We start from the raw sequence: 22,045 nt of genomic DNA on the forward strand, positions 1-22,045 counted from the left end.
AATAAAAATTGAGAGCTTGAAAACATGCTCTTGCAGATCTGAGGAAACCAGTAACTCGTGCAGTACTCACAGAGCACTCCCTGGAGGAGGGGATTGGACAGTAGTTCACAAAAGTGCACGTATATTTACCTTTTTACTCAGCAGTTCCACTACTAATGATTTACCCGGACGTGTCCATCCATACCTGTGACCATAGCAAAATTCTGGAGAGAATAAATTTGGGAATATGTGCACAATGGGATAGTCCAGCAGTAAACTAGAATGAGGGCTGTCTCTGTGAACGGATGTGGAGTGAAAGGAGATGGGTAGGTGAACAATGCCAGGGTAAAGGTGTGTGCGGTCTGCTCCTGCACTTGCTTACTTTACAGAAACAACAGCCACGCAGAATAATCCAAGGTCTAAAGAACATGATTAGTAAAGGGAGCCATAGGAGGTAGATGGAAAGATGGAGAGAAGCGGGATGGGTGAGACTTCAGTGAATATACTAATATTATATAGTTTCAAGTTTGGAATCACGTAAATGTTGTGCGTACTCAGAAAATACAAGTGACCCTTGAACAGCATGGGGCTTAGGGCTGTCGGCCCCTCATGCACTTGAAAATCCAAGTATAATTTTTCACTCCCCAGAAACTTTCCTGATAGCCTGCTGTTGCCAGAATCCTTACCAATGACCTAAATAGTCGATTAACGCATGCTTTGTATGTTGTATGTATTAGATGTGTATTCTTACAATAAAGTAAGCTAAAGAAAGGAAATTAATGTTATTAAGAAAATCATAGGAGATTTTCGTGAAATCATAATTTTGTCAACTCATGAGAGGAAATACATTTGCAGCATGGTGCTGTATTTATTGAAAAAAATTCACCTGTAAGTGGACCCGTGTGGTTCAAACCCATGCTGTTCAAAGGTCAACCACAAAATGAAAACAAGGGTGAAAGAAAAAGCAAACTCTAGAATTGAACACAAACCATTCAACCAAACCATATGACAAATTGGTAAGAATAGTTCAAATAACTGAAAGCCAGAACTCTCCCGGTGCACCTTAGTGGTTCATGCTGGGGACAAAGAGCCGCAAAGGAATTTGCCCTGGGTGGTGGCACCAGTCCACTCGTTGACAGTGGCACTAGTCATTCTGAAACTGTTTTGTGCATATTATCAGCTGGAACAGGCCAGTAAATGCAATTTAGGGGAACCAGGGTTCCTATTGACGGAAAAGGGAGATACAGACACAGAATGGGGGGTGCGGAGGAAGAACCCTCCAGGAGTGGATCTGCATTGGAGATACCAGTATAAATTCGTGACTTTTTTCCTTTTTTAATGTGATTTCCTTAATTTTAATGTTATTTCCTTATTTCCTCATATCCTGGTTCTGTATACTGATCTCACACCTAGAAGCAATGACATTTAGATGGCAGTGAGCGTTCCTGGCACCCAGATTTGGTTTATAAATTCCATTTCCCAACTAAAAAGAACCAGGGCTCCTTGGACAGTTTATTCCAGGACAGAGGCAAGAAAGTTACAAGATGAGTCTGGGACATTGTGTGTTGCCAGAAACTAAGGAAGGAATTGAAAGACGAATGAGAACCTGTCATAAAGATATAAAAACTAGCATTTAGGGGCTTCCACTACCAAATCTGGGGCCGTCTGAACATTGCAAAGAATAACAGCTATATTGATTTTTTTTTAATCCGTTATTTCCTAGTAATATTCAAAGAGAAAGAGGAACGGGTGTGGGCAAGAAGAGAAGGCTTCTATTTGTAGAAGAATGCTGGTTGATAAATGTAAACAGACTAGATGGAACTAGAAATGATGGAAAAATGATGGAACTAGAAAATCACCAATTCCCCTTCCTAATGTATAGTTGGTTCAAGCCAGGGTCATCAGTGGGTGTCAGACCACTGGGTGGAAGGGAATGGGAAATTCGGTCTCACAGTATCTCCCCATGCTGCACCCCACCCGCCATGTTACCTACTAATTGTAAAGAAGAAACTGTGCCTTGACTACGACAGAGCCCATGAGTTCCCCTTAACTAGATGATCAGATTCATTGTTAACAGGAGGCCAGCCGACATGCTCCCTCCAATGGAATGTGGTGGGAAGTATACAACATCCCTTGTATCCCGTTCTTGCAGAAAATGTTTGACCAGAGTTTGAGGCTCAGAAAACACACAAATCACAATGGAGACCAGTTCCTAAGACAATGAATGGGCCAGGACTTTTCCAAAATGAAAACATTGTATAAGACCAAAAACAAAAAGGTGAGAAGACTGTTGTAGATTAGGGGAGACTCAGGAGACATGAGAAGCCAGTGTAGGCAGGAGCCTTGGATGGATGCTGGGCTTCCGACAAGGAATATACCTGTCAGGATAAGGAAGTAACAGAGGTCCTCTGAATATGGACTGCAGTTTAAGTGATTTTAATAAGTCAATATTAAAACTCTTGGGTTTGAAAAAAAGTAGTATTACAAATATTTCTGACCAGAGGCTCCTGGGTGGCTCAGTTGGTTAAGTGTCCGACTCTTGACTTCGGCTCAGGTCGTGATCTCACAGTTGTGAATCTGAGCCCAGCGTGGGGCTCTACGCAAACAGCATGGAGCCTGCTTGGGATTCTGTCTCCCTCTCCCGTTTGCTCTTTATCTCTCTCTCAAAATAAATAAAAATAAACTTAAAAAAATTTTTATAAAGAAATATTTCTGACCATGTTCTGACTTTGAAAAGTCCATACAAGATATTTTATCTTTGATTTAATTCTTAGCTAACAACATAGAATGAAGTTTTCTAAAGCAGTACTAGTAGAAATGTAATGTGAGCCACATATGTTAGTTTACATTTTCTGGTACCCACTTTAACGAAAGTAAAAAGAAACAGATAAAATTAATTTTAATAAAAATTTTATTTAACCTACCATATCCAAAATTTTTTCAGCATATAGTCCGTATTAAAAATTACTGATGAGGGGCGCCTGGGTGGCTCGGTCGGTTAAGCGTCCGACTTCGGCTCAGGTCATGATCTCGCGGTCCTTGAGTTCTAGCCCTGCGTCGGGCTCTGTGCTGACCATTCAGAGCCTGGAGCCTGTTTCAGATTCTGTGTCTCCCTCTCTCTCTGCCCCTCCCCTGTTCATGCTCTGTCTCTCTCTGTCTCAAAAATAAATAAATGTTAAAAAAAAAAAATTAAAAAAAAATTACTGATGAGATATTTCACATTTTTGAGTGCTCAGTTTTCAAAATCCAGTATGTATTTTACATTAGAACTTATCTTAATTCAGAGGACAAATTTTCAGCATAAATACTTAAACTGTTTTTAGATTCTATAAAATTTACAACTGAAAAAGTGGCCACGAAGCTATTCATCTTCTTCCTAATAGATTTAAAAGTTATCCGATGACCGAATCAAGTATTAGTTTTTAAATTTAAGTTAGTTGAAATTAATTAAGGTTAATTCATTAAAGTTGAAATGAAGTCCCGAAGAACTGTATTCGCTCGAGTGTCCGACCCAGCAGGCTGTGTAAGTTAGCTGCCGCACAGCTGCGTAGACACCGGGCCCTGGGGCTTCTGCTTCTTTAGGCTAGAACGTGCTGAACAACAGGCAAATCTCTGTTGTGTCCTAAGTAAGCCAGCTGTTGCCCGTAGGGGATGCTAGGGCCCGTGGTCTAGGAAGATGATCCTTCTGTTCAAGGGCTGCTCTTACAAGTGAGACCTGAAAATGCCTTTGATCCGAGGTGGCTTTTAGTGACAGGCTCAAGGTTGATGGGCCATGTTGTCTAATAGTCTCAGAAGAGCAAAGATGGCAAATGGTATCAGATGACACAGGTAAGTACTGTTTTTAGTATTTCAAAATAATGAGGTTTCTTAATGTCGGTTGAGTTTTGTTACATTGAATCTTTTATTCACTTAAGATCAGTGTTTTCATACCATACAAGGACAGTTACATTTTAAAAGGGGGAAAAAGAGATATTAATCATTTGAATGAAGAGAATCTCCCCACTCCTAGCCTGCTTGTCTTTAAGCAGTGATTACACTGAGTACCCTCTCTCAGCTGCCACCACATTTCTACTTTGTTCTCTGTTGACTTCTCTGTAAACTGCTGTAGCTGAAGCTTCGTAGCAGAATTACAAAATTTTATTGAAAGAAATTTTATTATTTTATTTATTATTATTATTATTTTTTTTTTTTTTTGTCTAGAGCCTGTGTGGTGCCCCTATCTCCTTATTCCAAGGGCCTCTCTTGCCTTGAAAGCTTTCTTATTACACCAGCCGTGGAACGGACAGTATTCTCTGGACATTTCTCGTGTGTAAGTTTTTACCACGTGCTGTTTTCCTTTCTTAATTTCCTTGGGGTTGAAGGGCACCCTGAAAATCAGTACAGCGGGAGTCTGTAAAGACAAGCTGGGGCAGACACATTGGAACAATCCCTGATGTGCCTCTCGTCCGCACCCTCCGGGAGCGTGGGGGGGGGGGGGGGGTGCTGGGTACACGAGCAGCTCTCTGGTTGTGGTCCAAATGTGGAGTGTGGGATGTATGATGAGTGTGAAGATGGCCAATTAGGCCAAGAGGAATTTGAAGCCAGGCTTCAAATCCACTTTAAAATCCACTTTAAAAGCAGCAAGAATGGGCTTACTGCAGAGGTATTGTATGTTTTATGAATGTCCCCGCCTGCTTCACTCCAAAAACATACAGTAACTAGTAGTATGGTTATTAGTTAAATCTGCGAGTGTTATTGGACTTCTGCCATGTCGAGTGCACAGGTAGGCAGGGGTTAGGGGAATAAAAAAAAAAAGAAAATAATGTGATGGGTATCTATTCTCCAAGAAGTATCTCCTTGGAGAAATGAATGTCCATTTTGCAGAGCAGAAAGAAGAAATTCCTTTAGTCATTGCTAGGTTCCTTATTAACATGAATCTAAAATGATTGTTTTTAGAGCCAACTGATAAATTTTCTGGTTTCTTGAAAGCCAATGAGACTTTCTTTACTCATTTTTGTTTGTTTGTTTGTTCTGTTTTAACTAAAACTAAAAGCAGTCATGAAAGGTGGCTGATAGGTTCTTGAGTAGTTGCTGTTTGGTCTGAAACCAGCTTTTTAAACCAGCTACTGCAAAGGGTATTTATTGGCACAACTTTTTTTCTGGTGAAGAAATACATGGTTGTATTACATGTGTAACTGCATGAGCTGACTCACAATCTTTTCTGTACAGTGATTATCCAGAAAATGAAGAAATAAAGAATCTCCTTCAAGAACAGCTGAATTCATTGTCAAAGTAAGCACTCCGGCTACGTTTTATGAAAAGATAAGACTAGGAGAAGGAAAATATTATAATTTAGGCTTTTTGAAGTTAAAGTAAGTTGTGTTTAGAAAATAGTAGCCCCAAGGCGAGACCGTTCTGTTCACAGAGGTTTATCTCCCTTGAGGATCTTTGTTTTGCAGAAACATAGTTAGTCAATAGTTACAGGGACAACATCTACCTTCGCCAAGTCTATAAGCATCAGGTTGCTGTGGTCTCAGGTCAGGGCAGGGTGGAGGCTGCGGCTTGAGCACCTCTGTGGCTCCGCCACCTCCACCTGCAGTGCCCTGCGAAGCCTCGTGCTAGAGGCCACGCACAGGGTGGTTCTTGTGTGGCAGCTGCCTTTTCTAAAATAAGTTCTCTGTGTCCAGTGCTGCGCGTGTACAACTCTGAGAAACTAATGTGCTCCCTGGAGGGAGGGCATTTAGAAGTACCCTCTAATTGGCATTGGGAATAACATTGCAAAGGAAGTGGAAAAGTATGGGTCCGCCAGGAGTTCTTGGTAAAACATGATACATTTTTGCAATCTTAGAATCTATCACATGTAATAAATTTACCATGTTTTATTGACGCCAGATTCAAAGTAATTACTGTTTTCTGCATCCAAAAGTTAACATTTGTGTTTCAGTGGAAAAGAAAAGATTTAAAGAACCTCTTTTCCTCCCCTTATTTATGAATATTCTATGTATGGCTATTTTAGAAAAACCAACTTACAAAAACCTGGCTTTTTTTCCTTATGTATTTTTTGGGAACAGTTTCTGAATGTATCTTTCCTAAAGTGTATACTGTTTCTGATGATTAGCAAACCATTTTATCAACAGTGACCTCGTTCCTATTGTTAGACATCTGTTCTTGTTTTCAAAACCATGAGTTGACCTGTTGCCAGGGTGTAAGCCAGAGTCAGAGATCACGCCCTTGTGGTTGACAGGTTCTAGTTCTCTAAGCCCAGACACACTCTGTGCCTTCTAAAGCATCTGTAACTTCAGTGTCCTGGCAAAGCAACTTCCTTCTAGGCATACTACCTAGTTCAAAAAGAACAAAAAATTTAAGGAATAACAAAACTTTAAGTAGATTAACAGTACTGAGTGTATTTCCCCTTTCAAGAGTATAGCGATTTATCTCCTTTATTGTTTGATTCAAAAATTTTACCTTGCCTTTGTCTGGATTTTTGTTTGCAGTGACATAAAGAAACTCTTGCTCGATCCGGAATTCACTCTATTGCAGAGATGCCTGCTTGTTTCAAGGTAACACTGAAACGCTCTGTGTAAGAGACAAGAGTATTTCAGATTAACTCATTTCTCTTATTAAGGGTTTTTATTTCAGACCAAACCTTTTCAGACTATAAAACGGCATATCAGTTCATCCTTTAGATTTGATTTACAATTAACTTTGAAACAGGTAATACAAATAGGAAAAACAATTACATTTTTAACATGAGATCTAGGCCTTCTCTACTGAAAAGATTGCCTCCTATGGACAGCTTTTTAAAATACATGTTTTAGGGGCGCCTGGGTGGCTCGCTCGGTTAAGCGTCCGGCTTTGGCTCAGGTCATGATCTTGTGGTTCACGAGTTCGAGCCCCGTGTCTGAGCTGTCAGCACAGAGCCTGGAGCCTGCTTTCAGATTCTGTGTCTCCCTCTCTCTCTGCCCCTCCCCTGCTCGCGTGCTGTCTCTCTTTCTCAAAAATAAATAAAAAACATGAAAAAATTTTTAAAAAATACATGTTTTAAAGTATCAGGCACAAAGGGTATGTCCTCAAATACGCTGATAAATTGTATTTAGAAGCAGTAACCTGTAACTTCCTTACTGTACCAGAGTTGTCACTTGCACAAAAATACCCTTCCGTCCATTCCCCAGAGAATAAATTGCAGCTATTTCCATACCTTATTTAGCCAGTTTTCCCAGAGGAATTTAATTTCTTTAATGTGAAGCTCTGGTCCAGATTAAAACGTGTGCTAATGGCAAACCGGGTGAACCATTGCCCGGGCTTCGGAACCATGGCGCCGATCTTCCCGCGGCACAGCGGGAGGTTGGGGCACGGAGGGGCCGTGTGCGCAGGCACCCGCGTTGTGGGAGGCCCAGTGACGGGGCTGGACACGGCGCCGCTCCCTCTTTCTCCCCGCCCGGCCCAGGCCGGTGTCCCAGATGGTTTTCCACGTGACGGTGCCAGGCTCCTGGCTCGTCAGGCTACTGGGGGAGCCCCTGGCCACACCCACGTCTGCCGTGTGGGCTCAGCGCGGCTTCGGTGTCCCCCTTCTCAGGCTGTACGGCGACGAGTCGGAGCTGCACTTCTGGACCGTCGCCGCACACTACCTGCACAGCTCGTCCCCGCGCAGCCCAGCCGTTGGAGAGGCCTCCCCTCGGGACAAAGTGAACAACCCGCTGGATATATGTTACGACATACTCTGTGAAAATGCCTATTTCCAGGTATTCTGTTTCGTGTGTTAGACTCTGTGACGCTGTCATCTTGATCGCTTATGTCTTTGCGAGTATCTTGAACTCGAGAAACGTGCCAGCTAAGTTGAAATCGTGTAACAGAAATGTGTCCGTTGGCACCCCTGCCTAAAAAAGGCCTGACTCCGGCCTGGAAAAGCTCATAAATGCTTACTGAGTCTTTAAATACACATTAGGATTTTAGAATTAAGCCTTTGTTTTCTTAAAATTGTTCACTTAGAAGACTCTTTTTAATTTCTCTCATTTTATTTTCTATAAATAACAAATATTTCTTTCGCTTGACTTGAATTTGCTGTGTTGTGTATAAAAAGGTGGTTTCATGATGTTTTCACTGCAGTAGAGTACTTTGGTACTCAGTACTTCAGTACTCAGTACTTCAGAGGGCTTTCACCTAGCTCCACCCGACGCCCGGTTTCTGTAAATGGGCAAACTTGCACACAAATGAGAATTCATGTCAACAATTTTCCTAATCAAATTCTTATTAAATGGTTGGATTTCTGTGAAGTTGATTATCTAATAACGTCAGAAGTCAAAATAGGGTTTATAAAATGATTTTTTTAGGTACAGTAAAATTTAATTCAAGTCTTATAATCCAGGCTCAATTTTCTTTCTTTTTTTTTCTACTCTAGAAATTTCAGCTGGAAAGGGTTAATCTCCAGGAAGTAAAGCGGTCAACTTATGATCATACAAGGAAATGTACAGACCAGCTACTTCTCTTGGGTCAGGTACGTCAACTTTTATAACTCGTTCGTGTTTCAAGGAGCTGCTCTTTGATTAGTATTTCAGAGTATTACGTTAGATCACACGCACACACACAAATGGGTAGATAGATCAGAGTATTTCTCTGAAAGTATACATGTGAATTTGGGCTGTCTTTCAAAATAAGACCAACAAAACCTGTGAGAAAGCGAAAATCTGTAGTTGACTTCTATAAATGTCCGATGAGACCTAACTGTTTGGGTGTGGTCTGGTTTTGTGTCTCAGAATTGACAGATGCAAAGCTAAAGTAAGCAGTTTCTTGAGCATTTGCATAAGCCAGACTGTGGTTTTGCCTTTATTTCAAAGAAGCAGTGGGAGACTTTGTTGTTTTTGTGCATAAACACAGCATTGACCAGCCAGTTTTGAAAATGAAAGTCTTCTTTAAGCTGTAAACTTCAGTGTTCCAGATTATAAATTCGGTAAGATGATGTTGGAAGAAAACAGTCTCATAGTTACAAGAACGGTTTCTCTCATTAGACAGACAGAGCTGTGCAGTTGCTATTGGAGACAAGTGCGGATAACCAGCACTATTACTGTGACTCACTGAAAGCCTGTTTGGTCACAACTGTCACCTCGTCAGGCCCCTCCCAGAGCACCATTAAGCTGGTGGCGACCAACATGATTGCCAACGGCAAGTTGGCAGGTAAGGCACACCGTGGGGGTGTGGTGGTCAGTTCCCGAAAATCCAGCCTGTTCCCAGCAGAGCATTGGATTCTGAAGGCAGTTCTTGCTTTTTGATATATGCTGGAGAAAAATAGGCAGTGATTGCTAGCTCTTTGTACGATGACCGTGTCTCATAATCATCTGAACCGGAACACGTCTTAGGTGGGAAAGGGGCACCGCTAACGCTTCCCGGGACAGCGGTCCGGCCGCCACAGGGGAGGCGAGGGCGGGAGCCCCGCGCTCTCCCCGTTTGCTTCCTGCACTGTGTTGGCACTGGCCGCCCCCCCCATCCTCGCGTGGTAACGTTGTAAAACTCTCCGTTAGCATTTTGCATTGAAATGTGAGTGAAGAACGTCTGCAGTGGTATAAAATGCGTGAGACCAGATGAGGTCCAGTGGTGGCTTGTCGGGGACGGGCCGCCGGCTCACCGGGGCGGCTGCCGTTCTGTCTTCCAGAGGGCGTGCAGCTGCTCTGCCTGATCGACAAGGCCGCGGACGCCTGCCGCTACCTGCAGACATACGGCGAGTGGAACCGGGCCGCCTGGCTTGCAAAAGTAGGTCACCCCAGGAGGTGCATTGAGCGTTTGGGATAGAAAGTTCGGCCTTGTCATTTAGAAGCGGTTTTTGGCTGCAGAGCTGCTGTGCGAATGTTTTCTTGCAACTCCCGTGCTCCTATTTAGGAGTATGAATTCCGTGGCTTCTTAATGAGAAATGGATCGCTGTGGTAGCAGTTAAGCGAAAGCAGCTGGCCCCTTTCCCCGCCGGGGTGCGAGCCCAGCCCCCGGCCCCGGGGCCTTGCCGGGCCCTCTGCTCCTCAGGCTGGGCTTCCCACCGCTGTCGATGGCGAGCGGCAGCGTCAGGGCAGCGTGCTGGCAGAGCCGGGCCTCGAGTTTGCTTCCTAGGAACAGATCCCCTTTTGATCACGTGACAGTTTTCTCTACGTAGCGCAGGATGTCTTTGTTTTTCACGTGGGCCTCTTTCTCAGGTCCGTTTAAATTCCGAAGAGTGTGCCGATGTTTTAAAGAGGTGGGTGGACCACCTTTGCTCTCCACAAGTCAACCAGAAGTCAAAGGCCCTCCTGGTCCTCCTCTCCCTGGGCTGCTTCTACAGCGTGGCCGAGACCCTTCACAGGTACACCCAGAGTGCTTTGTGGCAAGTCGGGGTGACTGATTGCTTCGTGCTCTTTTGAGGCTCTGCGGTGTGGGTGGAGCACTCGCTGTGCGGGGTGAAAGGAGAAGCTTATGGGTTAGGTTTATGAACCCCTGCAGGAATGGAACAGTCCATGCTTACCCGTCTTCACTGGGCCTGGGAGCTCTGGGCTCCCGCCAGTATAGTAGCCAGACCTAACAGGTACCATGTAGTTAAAAACAATATAAAAGGGGCGCCTGGGTGGCTCAGTCCGTTGAGCGTCCAACTCCTGATTTCAGCTCAGGTCATGATCTCACGATTCGTGGGTTCGAGTCCCAAGTCGGGCTTTGTGCTGACAGAGCGGAGCCTGCTTGGGATTCAGTCTCTCCTTTCTCTCTGCCGCCACCCACTCATGCATGCGCTTTCTCTCTCAAAATAAATAAATAAACCGAAAAAAAAAAAAAGTAGAACAATATAAAAGAAGTCTTCAGAGAATTCAGCTTTGAATAGTGTAACTAAAATGAAGGCCAGAGAGCAGCAGGAAGGGTGTCAGCGTTGTGGGTGGGAGATGTCCCAAAATAATATCCGAAAATAATATGTATCCCTTCCAGGACATTTAAAATTAAGGGAGGCTGAGGCAAATATGGCCAAAAATTCCTTGTTAAATCTGGTCAGTGGATACGTGGATGCTTGTCTTATCTCTGTAGATTCGTGTGTATTTCAACTGTTTCACAGTTTTTGTAAACGTTAATTAAAAAGAGCCTGGGGGTGGGGACACGAGTATTGTCCCCTGCTTTCCTCTATAAGCCAGAGATTGGAAGGTGCTGGTATAACCTACTGGCACTTAGGTTTCCAGGGAGAACGGGCACAACAAGTCTTTGTACGGAAATACACCCTTGGGTGGGTCTGCCCCCAACTGCCGTAAATCCCAAAGCTTGAACTCACTTTGTTCTCTTGAGCAGCATGAGATACTTCGATAGAGCCGCCCTGTTTGTGGAAGCCTGTCTCAAGTATGGTGTGATCCAAGTCACCGAGGACACGGATATCCTTCACTGGGTGGATTATGCTGAGGGGAGGCGAGTGGCTGAGTGGGCTTCTCGAAGGTCCGTACTCAGATCCACCGAAGTCAGGAAGGAGGGAGGATGGGAGGGAAGGGTCAGGAAGAAGGTGGCTGCGTCGCTGGCATCAGCTGTCAGATGGACGGGGAGGCAGGAAGGACTGGAAAGGGACAGGACTCCACATTCTGTGAAGGCTTGTTTGAACTGAAAGGAAATACTTGAGGACAGGTCCAGGAGCCGTGGTGCTACTTTAAAGTAGTGCTGTTGAAAAGAGTGCACTCCGTGGAGTAAAACGTGTATATTTACCTGGGAATATATATTCTGGAATAGGTAAAAAAGATATTGTTACCCAAAGCGACAGTCTAATGGGAAACCATGATGGCACTTCAGAGATGTGCGTCATGCAGGCAAGTCACGGTGGCCCACGTATTAGCAGAACTTTTACTTCTGACCTCACATGAGTCACTTGTTTTTCTTTGAAGAGATTGGGCTTGAGCTCGTGTTGGCTGAGCCCTGCTTGCTCTCATCACACCTCCTCTTGAGTTACTACATTGTGGCCTCATTTCTGCCAGATACTTGGTCTTCTGTGTATATATATGTATATGGTTTTTTTTTTTACAGACAATGAAACTGAACTTGAACTTATTCACTATCCTATCTCCAGGCACTGGTGAACTTGGCTCTAGTTGGAAGGGGCCATTTGGAATGTCAGAGCGCAATGAAACAGGGCTGTCTGAACGCCCCCCCCCCCCCCCCTCCCGCCCCAGGTAGCCAGAGCTCCTGCCTCAGGGCGGGCTTTATCATCAGAACCTCTCTCCTAAGCTGGATCTGCCCCCAAACCACCCACCTCTGGGCCTTTCAGATGCCACAGGGTGTACACTTACATCTTACCTTTCTTCTTCTAGTCTTTGGCTGCGTTAGGCTTTGAGGGAGTCTAGGAGGATTTAGTTGGATCTTCCTTAGAAGGAATAGCTTTGTACTCAGACTTCGCCTCCCCCAGGCAGGTGTCTGCACTTGCGCCCTCCTGAGGGCACCCTCATCCCTTCTGAGCAGCCCCCCATGGAGCTGGTCTTTCTTTCCTGCCCATGGGAGCTTGGTGGAATATAATCACAGCCTTTTCTGCCCTTCTTTTCCTTAACTGTGGTTTACAGAAACTCATCTCTGCTATATATGCAGATTATGCCCGAAGTTTGAAGAACCTCGGTTTCAAACAGGGAGCGGTTCTTTTTGCTTCAAAAGCTGGAGCAGCTGGCAGCGATTTACTGAAGGAGCTGGAATCCCCCAAGCTAGAACGGACTGAAGAGTGACAAGTCCATCTGTGCTGGGGAACCTGACCTCGTAAGCAGGGCGGGGCAGGAGGTTGGTCTGGCCGTGCTCACGGTCACGATCCAGACTGCGGAGGACCCCGTCCCTGCCAGGGTCCCCGGGAGCTGCTCACGTGCACAGCAGCAAATGAGCATGTGTGTTGTTAGGGGCCACTTCCACGTCCCGTGTTGATCTCAGAAAAAGATGCGAACGCTTCAGATTTTGAAAGGGTATATAACATTTTATACTTTTGGAGACAGCCTTAAGAGTCCCTGGAAATACTTTTAATTTTTTTAAACTTAAAATTCAAGTGACTGAATTGCTTTTCTCATTGACTAAATGTACAGATGTCTGGAAAATCTAACAGTGAGAGAAGTTTGTGAGACTTAATTCTCAAATATGTGCTGTGCCTGTGTTTATACACAGTCATTCAAGGGACAGAGCGGAAATATTTAAACAGTAAAGATGACTTTACCAAAGCATTCCTTGTTTCTTACCTTGAGAACATAGAACGGTTGATTCTCTGCTTTAGGCAGTTGCTAAATTTTGTAATTTTAGGCTAATAGGCTCACAGGGAAATTTTAAGCTTTATGTTTTATTCTAGGATGTGGAATCTTGGGTATTTTGAATTTTAACTCCTTCTCTGATGCATGACACTAACCTCCTTTTTGAAGTATCTGTGCTTGAATTTTCTGTCTTTGTGTTTGTCCAATAACTGACATACGTGAGATGTGACAATTATAAATTATTGCTGTCTGTGACTTACAGAAATGATAAATAAAAAAGAGATTGCAGCCAGGCGTTTCCCCGAGCTGCGGTGCACGAGGCCAGGGGCTGTGCTGGGTTCTCGGGCGTCAGTCCAGGTGCTTACCCTGCAGAGTCCAGGCTGCGGGCCGAGTCCAGAGAAACTGGAGTAGGAAATCTGGGAGTGTGGTGCAGGGTTGGACCAAGCCCTTGCCCCCTGGGCAGATCTGCTCTGATTTCCGGAGGGAGCAGGGCTCGGCGTGCAGCTCTCGGTGAGGTGAGGAGAGGGGGTGGCATTCCTGTCATCCCTCCTGGATGTCCACATATGGTTTTTAGATAGAATCATGCCCTCTGCCCTCAGAGGTCAACCTGAGCCCCTCCGACAAGGAACTGGAATCCATGGGGAGGACAGGCCTGTCACAAGGAATGCTTGTTCCGAGACTGGCAGTTTGGCTGAAGGTTCTAGAGGAAATACAGGATCCATCCATTTGTCCTGTAGGCAGGTTACATCTGAATACCTAAAGGCCATGGGCAAACACCACTCTCTGTATATTATTAGTTAAATGATTGCCCCCATATATTGTGTTTATTTGGCCATCAGCTAGCTAAAGGGAAAAAGAATGCTGGCCTTACTAAGCCAAGAGGAAAAATAAGAAATCGTACTCCAGAGTGGGGCATTTTGAAAATTAAATATGCTTTGGATTTGAGGCCAGTGACTAAGTAATGGGGCGCTGCCGGCCTGTGGGGATGGAGGAGAGGACGGCCAGGCACAGCAGCTCGGGGAGAACCCGTTAATCAGGGACGGCCGAGGGCCCGAGGTCTGTCACAGTCCAGCTGGGTAGAATGGCAGTCGTTACTCCTCACAAGACGGAGACCAGGTCTGTCAAGATCCACCTGAAAGTCCCATTCCAGACAGAACCTGGGCTCCCCTTTCCCTGGTGACCCTGTGGGCTGGAAGCTGGCCCTTAGCTACACTCACCTCTGCTGTGCGTTCAGGGTCAAGAGCTGATGAGGAGGAATCACCTTCATTGTCAGCCTGCACTTCCGCTTATCTTTTCACGAAGGATCTTCAGGAGCATGGTGTTACTGGGGCCTTACGAGGGAGGCTTCCCGGGATGAAACCCGCAGCCGGAATTGGGACGAGAGCGACAGTGGCTTCGGGGCTGCAGGTGCCTCCCTTTCCCGGGCCCACAGGAGCACTGTCTGGGCCTTGGCCCTCCCCTCGGCCGCCAGGCCGGCGGAGGCGGGAGGAAGGCCCCTGGGTGACCCCTTCCTCCCGGCTGGCCCCTGCAGGGCCCTTGCCTGCCGCTCACCCTTCCCTTCTTCCTGCTCCGTGGCTGATGTTCTGCATGCTGTAGGCCTCCCCGCAGCCTTGCTGCGGGTACGTCCATTGCTTTGCAAGTGGTAGCAGGACATTTCGCTCTTCTGAAATCGACACCAGAGTGGCATCTGTACGAGCCTCCCGTCCCTCACTGCCATTCCTGGTCAGAAATCCACAGAATAGACGCTGGTATGAAACCAGTTCCCCTCCCGGCTGGTTACTGCCCGGAAACGCCACCTCTCGTGAGGACAGTGTCCTGTTTCGGGGACTCCTGTGCTCTGTGGTCATCCATGATAGCTCGTTCTTCTCAGTGGCGGTACGTGACCCACGTCAGGCTGAGCCGCGAACTTGTCACCGTGCAGCAGAAGGGGTCCTGCAGGGCAGAGGCACGGCCGGGAGAGGCCTCCAGCCAGCAGGGCTCTGGGTCACATTCTTGTAACTGATTTGATGGACTCCAGACGGTTTGTGAGTGAAAGAACTCTCCAGTAAAATGAAACGGCACTTGAGATTGAGGACCCTTGAAGGTGTTACTGTTTGTTTGTTTTAATGTTTACTTTTGAGAGAGAGACAGAGACAGAACGTGAGCGGAGGAGAGGCAGAGAGAGAGAGGGGGAGACACAGAACAAACAGGCTCCAGGCTCTGACCTGTCAACACAGAGCCTGACGCGGGGCTCAAACTCACGAGCCGTGAGATCATGACCTGAGCTGAAGTCGGCCACTTAACCGACTGAGCCACCCGGACGCCCCAAGGCGTTGCTGTTTTAAAAGAAGGGGAGCGAAGAAGCTGAGTCTTGGGAACGCGCTTCTGGGAGCTGCTGGCAGCTAAGTAGCCAGGCAGGTCTGGAGGACACGTTGGGGAGCAGATTGTCCGCTGTCTTTCCTGTCCTTAGAGGGTCCTTCGGTTTGCTTGCTTTTCAGCCATGCAGGACCCACTGAAAATAACCCCATGAAAGCCTCACTTTTGTCTCACTCAGGATTTCCAGTGGTTCTGAAGCTCTCACAGGAGTCCCTTCTGGCACTTTGAAGCATTTACCTTCAGCATTTGGCTCTCTCGCCTGAAAAGGCCAAATAAACACCATCGCAGCCCCCTTCTTTTTTTTAAGGGATATTGAGAAATAAAGACCTAGTCAGACAGGTAAGATAACGGTTCTAAATGTCAGGGAAGGAAAGACATTCTGCATTTTTCAGGTAATTTGGGTTGATTTTTAGCTTTCCCGGCTTCCATATTTATATTTAGCACAGCCAAGTGCAGTTAGGGAAGAGAGCTCTTCAAAACCCTGTGATGTACTGCTTCAGAAAGACGGGCTTCAACTGATAGTGGAGAATTAAGATCGGACAAAAAGACCTTCCTCAGTCACTACCTTCAAAATGTAGCTCAGGTCAGTTTTCTCTTTGCAGTTAACGGTATTCTTAACCCTGCAGGAAAGTGGGCTGATGGTGGAGGCTGGGGGAGGAGGCAGGGTCATCCGGAAGGGGCCTCTCCCTGGAACTGTTCCTCTAGGTTAGGGGTCTGCAGACCAGCCTGCTCACTACCTGCTTTGTAAATAAAGTTTTATCGGAACACAGTCCTGCCCATCTGTTGTCTGTGGCTGTTTTCATTCAGTGGAGTTGAGTAGATGCTACAGAGACCATATGGCCTGAAAAGCCTAAAATATTTAAATATCTGGCACTTCATGGGCAAAAGTTTGCCCATGCCTACTCAAGGACCCAAGCACTTCCTTGTGATGAAATTTCAGGTGTCCCACTGCCTTGTTGGGCACGGATCAGTATGAAGCCCTTTGCGATTTTTCTGTGACCGGGTGCACGAGAACCAACCTCTTTACAGAAAGCTGTTTGGGCTCCCTCCCATCTGGCTCCTCTACGGGCCCAGATCTCCATGGTGGTGGATCTGGGAAACTACATACGACATGTACCACCTGGGGTGACCTTAGTTTTACTCCTGACAATTCTGAGACTAAAGGCGTCTGTAGATATAAAAGTTTAATCCAAGAGCCATTTCCTATCAGCATTTTATTTATTTTTATTTTTTTTATTTTTTTTAACGTCTATTTATTTTTGAGACAGAGACAGAGCATGAATGGGGGAGGGTCAGAGAGAAGGAGACACAGAATCTGAAACAGGCTCCAGGCTCCGAGCTATCAGCACAGAGCCCAATGCAGGGCTCGAACTCACGGACGGCGAGATCATGACCTGAGCCGAAGTAGGCCGCTTAACTGACTGAGCCACCCAGGCGCCCTGACCTATCAGCATTTCAAAGCAAATCGCAGTTTTACTCCAGATACCTCCCAACGTGTCCTTCCCTAGGAAGACCCTCACTTCACTCTAGTCTTTTGACATTCACCATCATTTTTTAGCCAGAATACTTGAGGCAGGGTAGAAGATGAAAAATACTTCTGTCCTAAGCCAGTGGTAGGTACTGCTGTTGCTGATGTGAATTCAAAGGGTGCACACATTTATGAAGATCGTCCTGGGGAGAGAATCCTGGGTCAGGGGAGTCGCAGTGACTGATGGCTAGGGCTTGCCATCCACGTGGATGAACCGGGAAGTGGGACAGTAACCAGAGTGGAAAATGGACGAATCTGCAATATAATCAAGTGGAAAGCTCAGGAGGGAATCGGCAAATCGGAATTTGCACAGACACGTTATGGAAGGGAGGGAGGCCCAAGAAATGAGATTTCTCAGGCTGATTTGTGGGGAATGACGGAGAGTTTTCTTGGTAACTACCTGTCCAACAACAACATTCAGTTCTACAGACCGTTTGCTTCCTAGCGGTCTTCCAGCGTGCATGTCAGTGGGGAATTTAATCGAACAACAGGCCCTTTCTCGTCTTAAGTGGCCGGTCTTTGCCAAGAGCAGGCCAAGGACAATGGACTGTGTCCTGTCAAGCAGCTAGGAAGCCGTCCCAGAGGGTAATGTTCTAGCAAGACTCCAAAGTAGGTTAGTTCAGGTGATGGTAAGAATCTAAGTTTGTGCTTTGAGAAATGCCGACACGTTTCAGAGGGCCTGCTGGAGCCACACTCTGGCCGGCAGAGGAACTCTGCCGAACCTCTTTACCTCTGAACCCACTCGGTGATCGTGCCCAGCACCTGAATGTGGGGGCAAAGGGGGCAGTGGAGCTTGGGACAGCGTGTTCTGCCGGGTAGCTGCCTGACCTCGCTGAGGATGGATGGCGTGGCTCGCTCTCCCTCACCGTCCGGAGCCCCGCTGCCTGGGCGGGAGCTGGGATTCAGACGGAAAGAAGGAAGGCTGGATTCCTGACTTAGCTCCGCCTTTACCCACTCTGGCGTTGTGGAAAACTCGTGGAAAGAACTTCGTGTGGCGCCCGCTGGGTTGCCTTCTGTCTCTTGAGGCATCTCTAGAAACCTCTGCCAGCTTCTAGCAGTTGTGAAAATCCACACGCAGCAGGTCTGCCTGAGACTCCAAAGCCTCTTCCTACGTCCCCATCCTCTGTTGCTGCCCCTGCCCTGTCCCTCCCCGTGGGAACCGCCACCCTCTGAGTACTGGCACAGCCACCACCGGATACTTCTGGAAAACTAGGTAGGCTGGGCTGGAGGGGGCAGAGAGGTGAAGGGCAGCACTGGGCAGCAGGGCAAGTTCACCCTCACCAGGGAGGGGCTGGACAGAATCCACGGGGGGCGACCATGAAAGGGCACGATGCCGCAACGGAAGACAGAGCAGGGGCGGCGCGCTGCGGGTGCAGAGGGCCCAGGGGTGACGGGGAGCAGGCCGACTCCCTGGAAGCTCCCATGAGGTGGTATCCGCACGGCCCTGAACGGTGGGCAGAATTAGGACCAGCAAGCACGAGCCGGGAGTGCCCAGGCACATAGAACAGCACAGGAAAAGGTGTGGTCATGAAAATGGCCCTGGAACCAGCACAAGCGGCTGGTTCCATTTTTCAGGAGTGCTGGAACGGGCCCCCCAGGCTGGGTGGGCAGAGTCGGGGCCCAGGGAGCGCTGCGGGCATCACTAGCCAGGGACAGAGGGAAAGACGGGCCAGGAGGAAGGGGCAGGACCTCCTGAACCCGCTGGGGTCCTCAGACCGTGGTAGTGGGACCCAGCCAACTGCATGTGAGAAGGAAGTTCAGGTGTGGAGGCGGGAGGCTCAGCAGCCTTGCCGGCTCCCTGCTTCACCGGTAGCCCCGTTTTCTGTTCACAAAGCAGCTAGTGACCCTCTGGACACGTATTCTCAGCATATGCGGCCCTGGCCACATCTCTCCAGGGGCTTCCGCTACCCTTGGGGTGAAATCCAAAGTCCTCACCAGGGCCTGACTCTAAAAGGCGCTGCCTGATCTAGCCCCTGGCTTCCTACCTCTCTGTCCACATCTCTGACCTTGACCGTGCCAATCGGGAATCATGGCCCCGCCTCATCAATTTTGTGCCTTTGTGGTTGCTGTGCCCTTGGCCCAGAGCTGTCTTCCCCAGGCATTTGCATGGCTCTCTGTCTCCTCCTTCCTCTCTCTACTCAAATCACCTCATTATGAGAAAGGCCGACCCTGAGCCAGGTCCTTTAACTAGCACCCCATCTCTCTCTATTCCCTGACCTGCTTCGTTTATCTCCAGAAACCCCAGCGTTGTGTGCGTTTGACCCGGCTTGCTCACTGGATTGCAGGCTCAATGAGGGCAAGGCTGGGTTACTCTTGTTCTTTCCTGAGTCCTCAGATCCCAGAAGAGGGTCTAGCACACAGAGAACCATCGATAAATAAATGTTGAATGAATGGATGCATACTACAGGGAGCCTGGCAGGGAGGTAGAGGAAAAGGAGGTGCTCCTTCGTCCTAGCAGGAGCTGACAGCGCGTGTCTTCTCCTCCCTGTCTAAGGTGCTCTTTGGGTGCCTGCCCTGTGTCCCCTACTCAGGATCCTGTGCTTAGTGGCACCGCATGCCGGGGTCGTAGGGCCTCAGACCAGGAGGGGGCCATGTGAGGTCCGCGATCTGCCTCCGCCCATCTGAGTGGGAGCCCTGCCCCCCTTCCTGGGCACGAGGCACTCAGGACTGGGACTGGCCTGCCCTGTCCTGCTCCAGATGAAACCAGGCAGAGGAGCAGGGCCCAGGAGTGGGGGACTGCCACCCCTTGTCGGGATTCTGCCCCTTCTCCAAGGGCTCACTCCGACACTCTTTCTCAGGTGAGTGAGCCTTTAATGAGCATGACGCTATGCTGGGGCCCCACATCCGTCATCCCAGAGAGGACAGATGCAGAGGCTTCCTGGCCCAAGTGCCCTGCGAGCCCGCAAGGGGGACAGGAAGTTCCGAACGCCTGAGGGGATGAGCCCAGGAGCTGCTCTTCCATCACGGCAGCAACAGGGAGTTGATCTGGAGGGCTCATTTCCAGCAGTCCCTGACTCGGGGCAGGGCCAAGCCGTGGGCTGCTGACAGATGTCACTCCATATCACTCTCACGTGCTGCTGGGCACCGCAGGCCCACTCACCCTGCCTTTGTCTAGTGACCGCAGGCCCACGTCACCCTGCCTGTGACGTCATCCAGCTGCCCTGGGAGAAGACACATGAAACAGAGATTTTTCTCAGAAATGCCACAGCCTGTGCAATCGGCCCTGACCCCATGACCTCACGAATCTAAAATTAGGAAATCCACTGTATGCGCCATATGACTGGCTTTTTGGGAAAAGCCAGAGAGGGGACTGCATTGAAGTCCAAGCTGGTGCCAGGCGGAGACAGCCCATGTGATGGGGGGACAGACACACACTTAGGTCCCCAAGGAAGGTTCTGGCCCAGGGAGGACGCAGCCCTACCCGGCTATGGAGCTCAGGGCAGCCTTCCAGAGCCTCCCCACCTGACCGTGTCCTCGGGCAGCCCCCTAGACTCTGCAGAGTGTTCGAGAAGGGTTACCGGCAGGTGTGGAGTAATCACATTCCGGAACTTTCCATGTTTCCCGGCACATGCAGCAGGGCTCCTTTTTCTCATCACATTTCATGTCCTTTAGCAAATGCACATGGTGTTTTAATTAAATGCAATTCCCTGAAAACTGACTAACTGGAGTGTTTAGTCTGACGACATCCTCTGGTCAATGCATACAAAACAGAAGCGCTTTCGAGAAAGGAAAATGATGTGTCATTGTTTTGTATTTTCTGAAATCTGTAGGTACCAAGAGGCCACCTCTGTCCTGAAAAGCCAATATTTCAGTTTCTACGGGAATGGGGGGACGGCCTGAACTCTGTCACCCGCCACCTGGGTCTGCCCTGCCCCCTCTCGGCAGCACCCGCCCTACTCGCCCCCAAGCCCACCCCAGCTCTGAATCCCAGCTCTGCCATTAGCCAGTCGTGTGACCCCTAAACATGTTAATCTAGCCTTCCTGTGCCTCAGTTTCGTCATCAGCGCAGTGAGCACCGTGACAGCACTTCCCTTGTTGGCACAGAGCTCGGCACGGCGAATGTTGGGTCTCGTTATTGGGTCACATGGGTCGGGGATGGTAAATGTCTGGGCAGCCCTGGTGGGTCTGCTTTGGAGAATGAGCGCCTTCCCAGGAGCCCCTGCCTCTCAGCTTCCGGAAGCCAAGTTCCCACCTGCACACGCGAGCCGAGCCATGCTCCGTCCGAGTCTATGGCTTCACGGTAGACAGTCTCGTCCCATTTCACCGAAGGGCAAACTATGAATCAGAGATGTTGAGGACAACTGGGGTGGCCCTCTGTCTTGGACTGTTCCCCAGTGGGGAATTTTCTGAGACACTGGATTTTGGATGCTAAAGCCAGCATGGTGCAGAATGGGACAGTTTGGTGACCCGACTAGTGAGTGACAGAGCTGGGATGTAAGACACAGGCCTGTCTGCTGCCTCAGGCTGCACTGCGTGCACTGGGCCAGCCGAGTGAATGAGGGGATCTTAGAGGGTTCCATCCACAGCTGAGCTGGAATCCTGTACGCTCTCCTCATCCGGGGTCAGGCCGGGTTCAGTTAGCAAACCCGGCAGAGACAGTGCGAGCCAGGGAGGGGCAGAGAGAGAGAGGGAGGGAGAGAGAATCCCAAGCAGTCCCCACACCGTTAGCACAGAGCCCCACACGGGACTCGATCACACGATCTGTAAGATACGACCTGAGCTGAAACCAAGAGTCAGACGCTTAACCGAGCCCCCCAGGCGCCCTTGTGCTAACTCGATTGTAATACAGTGGTTGGGATGGAGGGAAATGGAGGGGCCACGTTTGGGAGGTGAGCAGCCCGTGGCTCTTTGCAAAGTAGTTGCCATGCCTGGAGCATGGGCAGCCGGCCCCTGGACTCCCGGACCTCCAGACTGTGATTGAACCCAATGGATCCCAGCAGAGAGAGAGCCTGTGGCCATCCTCCCGCGCCCAAGCCACACACACAGCCTGCTGGTGGGACCACCAGCCCTCCTGCAG

At 48.4% G+C, this 22,045-nt stretch overlaps 1 protein-coding gene across 2 annotated transcripts in view; it reads left to right on the plus strand.

The window, feature by feature from the left end:
• The window catches only part of WDR11 (WD repeat domain 11), a 67,961-nt gene extending 54,524 nt beyond the window's left edge, over positions 1–13,437 (plus strand). Inside the window, exons 20-29 of one of the 2 annotated variants that reach the window (XM_027063256.2) lie at positions 4,180–4,288; positions 5,188–5,250; positions 6,453–6,518; positions 7,535–7,700; positions 8,357–8,452; positions 8,964–9,129; positions 9,605–9,702; positions 10,134–10,279; positions 11,239–11,318; positions 12,484–13,437. In XM_027063256.2, the coding sequence (XP_026919057.2) occupies positions 4,180–4,288; positions 5,188–5,250; positions 6,453–6,518; positions 7,535–7,700; positions 8,357–8,452; positions 8,964–9,129; positions 9,605–9,702; positions 10,134–10,279; positions 11,239–11,318; positions 12,484–12,641 (1,148 nt within the window). In that variant the 3' untranslated portion in view covers positions 12,642–13,437. Of the gene's footprint in view, positions 1–4,179; positions 4,289–5,187; positions 5,251–6,452; positions 6,519–7,534; positions 7,701–8,356; positions 8,453–8,963; positions 9,130–9,604; positions 9,703–10,133; positions 10,280–11,238; positions 11,319–12,483 lie in introns of those variants that run through there. The other variant, XM_027063257.2, reaches the window with a different exon arrangement.
• Positions 13,438–22,045: the final 8,608 nt, after the last annotated feature.

Source organism: Acinonyx jubatus, chromosome D2 (assembly GCF_027475565.1).
Source record: "Acinonyx jubatus isolate Ajub_Pintada_27869175 chromosome D2, VMU_Ajub_asm_v1.0, whole genome shotgun sequence".
Lineage (NCBI taxonomy): Eukaryota > Metazoa > Chordata > Mammalia > Carnivora > Felidae > Acinonyx > Acinonyx jubatus.